At 52.9% G+C, this 8,506-nt stretch overlaps 1 protein-coding gene across 1 annotated transcript; it reads left to right on the forward strand.

Annotated features, from left to right (window-relative positions):
• Positions 1–411: 411 nt before the first annotated feature.
• On the forward strand, positions 412–6,971 carry LOC123522432 (reversion-inducing cysteine-rich protein with Kazal motifs-like; the record flags this gene model as incomplete). The annotated part of the gene is made up of 5 exons (XM_045296526.1): positions 412–719; positions 1,801–2,011; positions 3,047–3,120; positions 3,864–4,019; positions 5,415–6,971. Coding segments are annotated over 5 exons (974 nt in total), but the record flags the coding sequence as incomplete, so codon positions are not given.
• Positions 6,972–8,506: the final 1,535 nt, after the last annotated feature.

Raw genomic sequence — 8,506 nt, forward strand, 5'->3', positions numbered from 1 at the left:
GTTTTACGACAGTCAGTTGCAGGCCTTTCCCTGGAGAGTTGCAGGGTGGGCTTGAAGCACCAGCTTTACGGTTTTCAGCCGGGTGCGTAGCCATTTGCACGATCGCCAAGGCTGCGTAACAGAACCTCATTAATTAAACATCTGCAGATGTGTCCTTCCTTCCTGACTGCAAGGCCCCCATCCCTGGAGCCCAGCCCACCTGAATGGCCTCATCTCCAGCTACTTCCGTGACCTGCATCCTTTGCTCTTGCCCTGGGGGGTCACTCGCACCCCATTTGCTCGTCCTGCATGCTCCTTACCCTCTACTCCCAGCTAGACCACCACCTCCTCCAGGATGCTCTCCCCAGCCCACCGTGCAGGGTGACTGAAGTCTGCGTGTCTTTGTCTACCTGGTAATCCACTTCGGCTGAGTGCTGGACTCCCTGCTGTTTCCGATCTGTCCCCTGCTTCCAAGCGCAGGGCTTGGCTGGCCCCACCACAGCCCGCTCCCTCCAAGGGCACATGGTGCTACGTTGGTGTTTTGCAGATGCATACCGAAGCCACAGGTCTGCCTGACAACTTTGGACAAATTTGGATGCAACCAATACGAGTGTGTGCCACGACAGTTCACCTGTGACCAGGCCCGCGATCCTGTCTGTGACACCGACCACACGGAGCACAACAATCTCTGCACTCTGTACCAGCGAGGAAAGAGGCTGTCTTACAAAGGCCTGTGCCGGGTACGACGAGCCCAAGCGCCCTCCCGTAAGATTGTGAGCGTTCACAGGTGACTCACCCTAAGTCTGCAGAGCTCAGCCTCCACTGCAAAGGAACCGTCCCCAGGCTGGCTCTGTCCCCCAGTTGCCAGGGCTGTCTTGCTACTGTGTGCGAGGGAGTGGCTTTGTGCAGACCACGCCTAGGAAAAAACGTCCAGTCCCACATCCATAGGTCCCCTCAGCACCATTTTCGCTCCCCCTGGCTCTGCAGTTACGCACGAGAAAACCAATCAGGAAGAAAGTGAGTTAAGACAACCAGGAGAGGGGTTCTTTGTCCGTTCCTCCGACCACATTCACACTTTCCACAGCACTGACAAGTCATTCAGCGTTTCTCTAGGATGCAGTGTCGTTTCACACTGGCGCATTCTCTCTCTCTTGGGGCTGTTGAATCTGCCTTCAGCAACCCTGAGGACAGCTCCCACGGGGGACTTCCCACGGGCACCCTGCCTTGTGTGCTGGCCTTTCTCCAGGAGGGATTTCTCATCTTTGGGCCCAGAATCCCCTGCCTTCCACCAGCTAGCGCTGAGAAGACTGCTTCTCACTCCCTGGTCTTCGTGGTCAGAAAAGTCCTTTCAGCCTGTCTTTTCCCGACTTATTTTCCCTCGTAGCTTCAGTCCTGACTGGACTTTCTACTCTGAATTCTCCGTCTCTTCCTCCTCCTTGCTCCCCCTTTCTGGCAGTGATTGGTCGCTGACATTTCCTAACCCAGCAGATGGGCCCTATCTGTTGATCTTCTCCCTGCTCTGGGAGTCCTCTCACCCTATACCCAGCCTGTGGTGGCAGTGCCACCTGCACCCCTGCATGAAGAGACGTCTTGTTCTCTTCCACTCACAGAAGTGTTTATCTCATACCCGTTCTCACAGATAAGCACCCAAGTCCCAGGGGGGCTGGAAAAGTTACCTCTTCAACTCATGCTGGGGTATTCCTGGATGCTCCCCTCAGCCCATCTCAGCAGCTGACGAGGGTCCCTGGAGCTTGTTTTCTGAAGGCTCGCTTAGAAGTGCGCCATGGACGTTTCCAGGCTCACTGCGCTTTGTTTGCCCAGTCCTTCTGCAGAGCTGCGGAGCCCGTGTGCGGGCACAACGGCGAGACCTACAGCAGTGTGTGTGCTGCCTACTCGGACCGGGTGGCCGTCGATTACCACGGACCCTGCCAGGCCGTCGGGGTCCTCGCGGAGTACGGTTCTCTTGCCGAGTGTGCTGCTGTGAAGTGTCCTCCGCTCTCAGGGACCGGGTGCAAACCCGTCATCCCCCCGGGTAGGCTCCTGGACGTCATCTGGTCTGGGGGGAGGAACACAGCTTGGCAAACTGTTTTCAGATGAACTCTTGCGTCAAGCATCCATCTGTGGACAGATGCAGAAGGGCTTACGCAGCAAAGTGTGATTCTGGGCGCACAGGGATGTGTTTGCTTGTCAAAAGGTAATGGAGAACGAATGAGTGATTTGTGTCTTAGATTAGCCTCAGCCTCTAGGGCCGTGGTTTTGGTTGTCCACAGTCCAGAAAGCCTTGTGTCATACAGACTGTCATTGTAAGTGGCAGTTTTGTCAAGAACAAAAGTTCACATTTGTTCGGGGCAGTGAGCCTTTGTGCGAGTCTGCACAGACTGGATTAGCCCCCTGCCGAGTGCATCCCTCCATCCATCAATTCATGGAGTCACTGTTGAGCCTCCAAGCCATGGCAGACACGTTTCTAGGCACTGGGGATGCACAGTGAGCAGAACAAGCCTCTGTCCCGGAGACCTGAGGGAGGAGAGAGACCAAACACCGGTTACAGACTCATGTCGAGTCAGGTGGCACGGAGCAAGACAAAGTGGGCTGAAGGGGGACAGGTGGGGCTGGATGGGGAGGTTGCTAATGTATCAATCACTGATCACTCTAATGCTCAAATAGTACAGTTCTAACGGTTTAAAATCATTTTAAGATTATATTTGAATCAGGCACCTGGGAATCCCCTGAAACCAGCTCCCTCACTGTGCAGAAAGAAGGGAGACCCAGGCAGCACTGCCCAGGCACACCAGCGAGTTTTGAGGTTGAGCCAGGCCAAGCCCCTCACCTCCCAAAAGTCCAGGCTGTGTCCTGCTGCCTGACCGCTCGGCGGCCTCCTCCGTGGAAAGAGCGAGGACAGGCCGGGGAACCTGTATCAACCACGCACCCGGGTTGGCCAGGGACCTCCCTGCATGTGCAGGCGTCCTTCCACAGTCATAGCACAAAACGAGAGACTGGTCGTGTCACCAACTATTCTGAATCCTCTGTTTCCAATTCTGAACACGCACAAACTGGTTCTGTTCCCCAGGAGCCTGTTGCCCCTTATGTGCCGGCATGCTGCGCGTCCTATTCGACAGGGAGAAGCTGGACGCTATTGCTAAGGTAAACCGCCTGGTCTACCAGCGCCTGCACCACCGTCCCTGTCGTGTCACAGAATAGACAGGGGAAGACCTAATGCTCAGAGGAGCAACTAGCCCAGGCCAGAGAGCTTATCATCAGAATTAGGGTTTGGCCCCCAGGCGCCTGACTGGCAGCCCTGTGCTTCCTTTCTCTCCACTTCGACTGTGTGGTGACCTGGTCCACATCGGTCACCCAAAGCCTTTCCTGGAGAAGGTCCCCTGCTGGCAGTGAGCATGGCTGCCAGCGATGCCTGCAATGAGCTCAGGGCTGCTTCCCCTCACACTCAGCGCCACTCCTCCCGAGGGGAACTGCAGAGCCTTCCTGGGTTAGCTTTCCCAGTTCCCATGACTCCTGCTGCTCGCTGTGGGGAGACAGGACTTCAGAAATGTAGCAGCCAGCACCCGACCCTGGATAATGATCCCCGTTTTTATTAAAACCTGCATCTTTGCAGAAAGGCTTTGATAATCTACCCATGACCCCCAGCCCAGACGACTCCCTTAGAAGGACAGTGCTTTGGGTGAGGGCATTGACGTTGGCTACCAAGGTCTCCAGTCTGGACAAACCCGCTGTGGTGGGCTCTGGAGAGAGAATTCACTAGCAGAACCCTGTTGAGGTTGCTTGGTTCAAAGTCTCCTTGGCTGGCAGCCTAAGGCAAGGCAGCTTGGCAGTCATCAAGAATTCTTTTGTTTTGCAAGGAGGGTAATAGAATGCTTTTCTCTTCCCAGGTAACAAGCAAAAAGCCAATAACGATTCTGGAAATACTTCAGAAAATCCGCATGCACGTGTCTGTCCCACAGTGCGATGTGTTTGGGTACTTCAGCATTGAATCTGAAATTGTGATCCTGATCATTCCGGTCGATCATTACCCCAAAGCTCTACAGGTAGGGCCCAGCACACTGTAAGGTAACCTTTTCCGTTTGGGTGACCTTCAGAGGGGGGCTCAGCACAAAGCGGGACCTTGGGGGAGCTGTCTTGCCAACCGGGTGGGGCAGGAGGGAGCAGCCTGGGCCGGCCAGAGCGGCTGCACAAGAAACGTGCCTGGGACGAGGTGGACAGCAGACCGTGAAGAAGGGAGGGAATCGCGTTAGGAGACTGTGGCGCTGTCTGTGCAGCCATGAAAGGAAGCGGGACAGGAGCCCTGGGCTCCATCCAGGCTGCGTGTGCCGCTGAGGCCTGTTATGCAATGAGCGAACAGACCAGGGCTCAGAACCCGTTTCAGCCTGCTTGATCATGGCGCACGCGTTGAGCCTGGAAGGGACCTGAATGTCTTTAATGTGGGTGAACAGGAGCGGTAACCGGACTGGGGGGTCCTGGAATGGGACACTTGGAAGAGCCCCTTCGGGATCCTGAAGTGGGAAACTGGATTGTTGAGGAGCTGCTGAGGGCGACACAGTGCTGGGGGCTGCTGTCATTGAGCCGGCCCCACGGTTCCCAAGTCTGTGGTTGCTCTGCAGCAGGTCTGTCCTAAGAAGAAGCTTCTAGCAGGGCTGCGACCCCTAATGTTTCCCACTCCAGTTTGTGTTTCTCTCTCTCTCTCTCTCTCTCTCTCTCTTCCATCTAGTTGGTTCCAACTCACGGTGCCCCTATAGGACAGGGCAGAACTGCTCCTGTGAGTTTCTGAGACAATAAGTCACTCTTTACAGGAATAGAAAGCCCCAAACCTAGTTCACCCAGATCTTTAAAACTCCGGCCTGCTCTAGTGGCTCTTCCCCAACCAGGAATGAACCCAGCAGGACCAGAGCAGTGCCCCGGAGCAGACCCGGGTCTCCCGAGGGCCGTGCCCCACTGCAGAGGAAAACCTCACTGAGTTAGCTGCGGCTTCCTCCCTCCCAGTGTCGAGGTGCGTGGCCTCATCCACAGGGGCCCAGGTTCAGCACCACGGGGGTGAGGCCTCCACTGAAAGGCATAAGGACGGTGGGGTAGCAGTGCCATCACAAACCGCATCACGGCTACTCCTTTCAACAGCTGCTGCTCTGCTCGTGCGTCCCAGGCAACTCTGTTTAGCCAGGCACAGCCAGCCTCTGGGTGTGGTTCAGAAGTGAAGCGGGTGGGGAAAGAGGAAACCAGCTGTCTGATTAGAGCTGTGGCACTGTGCATCATGGCTGGCGTGGTTTCCACTAATGCTGCTGGAACTCAGGTACTAAAGAGACTTCCTGTGGCAAAGAAAAGAAGAAGGAAGAGAAAGCCTCTCCTCCCTCCGGGCCAGGGCTGTGTGTGGGTGGATGCCGCGGACTTTTTAGGCACCTTGGATTAAGAGACTCTGCTTTCCCTCCCAGATTGAGGCGTGCAACAAAGAAGCAGAGAAGATTGAATCCCTCATCAATTCCGACAGCCCGACCCTGGCGTCCCATGTGCCTCTGTCTGCCCTCATCATCTCCCAGGTGCAGGTCTCCAGCAGCGTGCCATCGGCCAGCCCCCGCGCCAGACCTCCGCACGGCGCCCGCCTCCTCCTCCTCTGCAGCCTGGCGCTGGCCTTGCCCTCGCTCTGGAGACACAACTGAGTGCCCACGGAGGGTGCAGAATGCCTCTCACCCAAACTTTTCTGCTGGCGAAGGCCTTCAGGACTGCCGGGGTGTGGCTGAGCCCCGTGGCCAAGGAAGCGCACACGTCACCTCTGAGCACCGCACAGTGTTTCTCCCAGTGTTCATGGGGTCGGAGTGGATCGGGGTTCGGCCAATGTGACATTGCATCCTTCCAAGCACCAGCGTCTCCCGTGGACCCATTGGCTGGGCCCTCTGCCCGGAAAGAAAGTCAGGGCCACCGAGGCACGAGGCCTTTGTTCACCGGCTAGGAAGCTAGCTGACTTCATGAAGGGGTTCAGGCCACAGAAACCCCATTTCCGTTTCTGTCAGTATGAAGGTTCCCCTGGGTGTTTGTGTCTGGTTACAGGAAATTACCTACTCGATCCAGAAGCGAGGGGCTGCTGCGATTGGAGTAGGAAATGAAGAGCATCGTTGCAAGTACCATCGGTCCGACTGTAGTTACAAATCCGCCATTCAGGAACCTCCCTCCCCTCTCGCATCCATCAGAAAGGAGCAGCGTCAGAAGCGCCCACGTAGTTCTGTGTTCTCGGGGACTCACGATGTGTGCCACCCGGTGACTTTCAGGACAGGGAGCAGTTTCGCTGCCTCAAAGCATTGCGCATTATGCAATTTTTTTATTAGGCAAATATATCTATTCTTAGGTATTCATCCGAGTTGAAGTTAAGAGTTTTTAAGCGTCAGTCTTTAAACCAATTGCTGCTACTTATATACAGAGCCCCCTCCAAAATAAAATCATTGTAGTTCATGTAAATAATACATGACTTTTCTATTTTCTTATGAGGAAGGTGAATAGCCATATTTGTAAAACGACAATCACGTGTGTTAACACAGTCCTTTCCGTTCATAAAGACACATTTGCTTTTTGTGATATGCACAATGTAGATAAGTGTTCTGTCAGACGTTTTTATATAGAATTATAAAGAATTATGATTTATATATTTAAAAGTGCCAATTTAAGTATTAAAATGGTTGCATGTTGTCGAAGAACTTAAATACTTTGAATGTTTCACAGTTTGAAATAAGCTATTCAATGTAATACTTCTTGTTTGTATGCACCTGAACTTAGATTTTACATGAAGTGTTTTTTTCAGTATTATAATATGTACCTTCTGAAATACATGGTGAGATGCTGATTATACCAAAACGTTGTTGCAAAGTGGGCACTTAAAGGTTCCAAATTATCTCAATGCTGATATAGCATGTTTGTTGCAATTTTTTTTTCTGTATAAATGTATCAATGCAATATACTGGAAAACTTTTCTATTTTAATAAAATAATTTTATATTATCATGCATCCAACTTCCAAGCAATGTGGATGTTTAAAAATGAGATCATTGATGGCTCTTGGGTGAGCTGTGTCCGTTGCTGGGAAATAAGAATTCATATCTACAGGTAGTTTCTCAAGCCAGAGACTCCATGAGTGTGGGGCAGCTAGAACAGAACCAGTTAGACTATTAGACTAGAACTACAGGGTGGCAGTGACATAGGATCAAGTTCAAAGATCCCAGCACCAGGCCTTCAGGACACACGAGCTCTAAGACCAAGGAACAGACGAGATAGGTGTACTCCTTACTGCCTTGGGCCTGCTGTGCCAGCCCCAGGGTTTGCACTGCCGAGGGGGTCCCAGTTTAGACTCAGTCCTTAAACTCCCCGGGGCTCACAGTCACAAAAGGTTTCTACCTTGCTCACCTCACATGTTCATGGTGGGTCAGCTGCAACCCCTCCCTGCCATCTTCACCCCAGGACCAGCTGGGCCGAGTGGTTCCCATCAGGGATCTTTCCAGTGGCTGACTGAGGATAAAAGGCATAGAGGCGCCCGCTAACTTGTAAGTCTCCATTCAAAGTGAAACTGCCCCTCAGTCTTCATTTTGCTACCTGAAGCAGGTCACTCCTGCGCACAACAGGGCTGTATAGTCTTTCCAGGGTTTCACAAGTGAGCTTGAGGAGACAGAGAGGGACTTGGGCGGGAGCAGTGTGGACATTGAATGATACAGCAACCTATAGAGGCCTTTTCTCAAAGAATAAGACAGCTGAGACTGGCCAGATGTCCAGATTTGCATTAGAAAAGCAGTAGAACTGGGAGGGGGGCGCGGTTGGGTCATGGGGAGGGGATTCTATCAAGAGAGAACATCTAAAAGTTGGTCCTGCTCTGGAACATCATCATGAGAAGAACTCTGAAGATGGTTATGGGAAAAACAAGCCACGTCAGGTCAGCTCAGGGAGATCACCCGGCTGACCGCCAGTTGTACACCCAGGCTGCCTGTGGACCTTGTCAGTGGCCTTCCCAGCATCAGAACAGGATGAAGCCCCTGTGGACTGCCTTTAACCTTCTGCCCAGGGCCAAGAGTATCAGGTTCTGAGAGGCCAAGAATCAAGTTCCTATACAACAGAACTGGGGCCATGGAAAGAATCAATAAATAGGGTACTTGTCCCCTGTCGTTTTTCTAAAAACCAGGATCACAGGGCCTGGAACTCCAGGAGAGCAGGTCAGCAGCAGTAGGCTGCTCATACCATATCTCATCATGGAAGTGAGTACATAATGTTAGATCACATCATGGTCTGTTTCTCCAAGGGAAGGGAGGCCCTGCTCCTGGAGTCCTCCCCTCCCTTCATCTCTCCCAGAAGAAAGTAAGGCAGAAAGACTCTGCTTCAAAAAATTATTTCCCCTTGTCCAGAGATATGTGGGGGTGAGGGCAGGTTTCCACTTTGTAAGAGGAAAGTGAGACCCAGAGAATGGAAGTACTAGCTAGCAGTGGCCCTCCACCTTCCTAATGCCGTGACCCTTTCATACAGTTCCTCGTGTGGTGGGGACCCCCAACCATAAC

The sequence above is a fragment of the Echinops telfairi genome, unplaced genomic scaffold (genome assembly GCF_000313985.2).
Source record: "Echinops telfairi isolate 266 unplaced genomic scaffold, ASM31398v2 ScPeMD7_7410;HRSCAF=8448, whole genome shotgun sequence".
In the NCBI taxonomy this organism is placed as follows: Eukaryota; Metazoa; Chordata; class Mammalia; order Afrosoricida; family Tenrecidae; genus Echinops; species Echinops telfairi.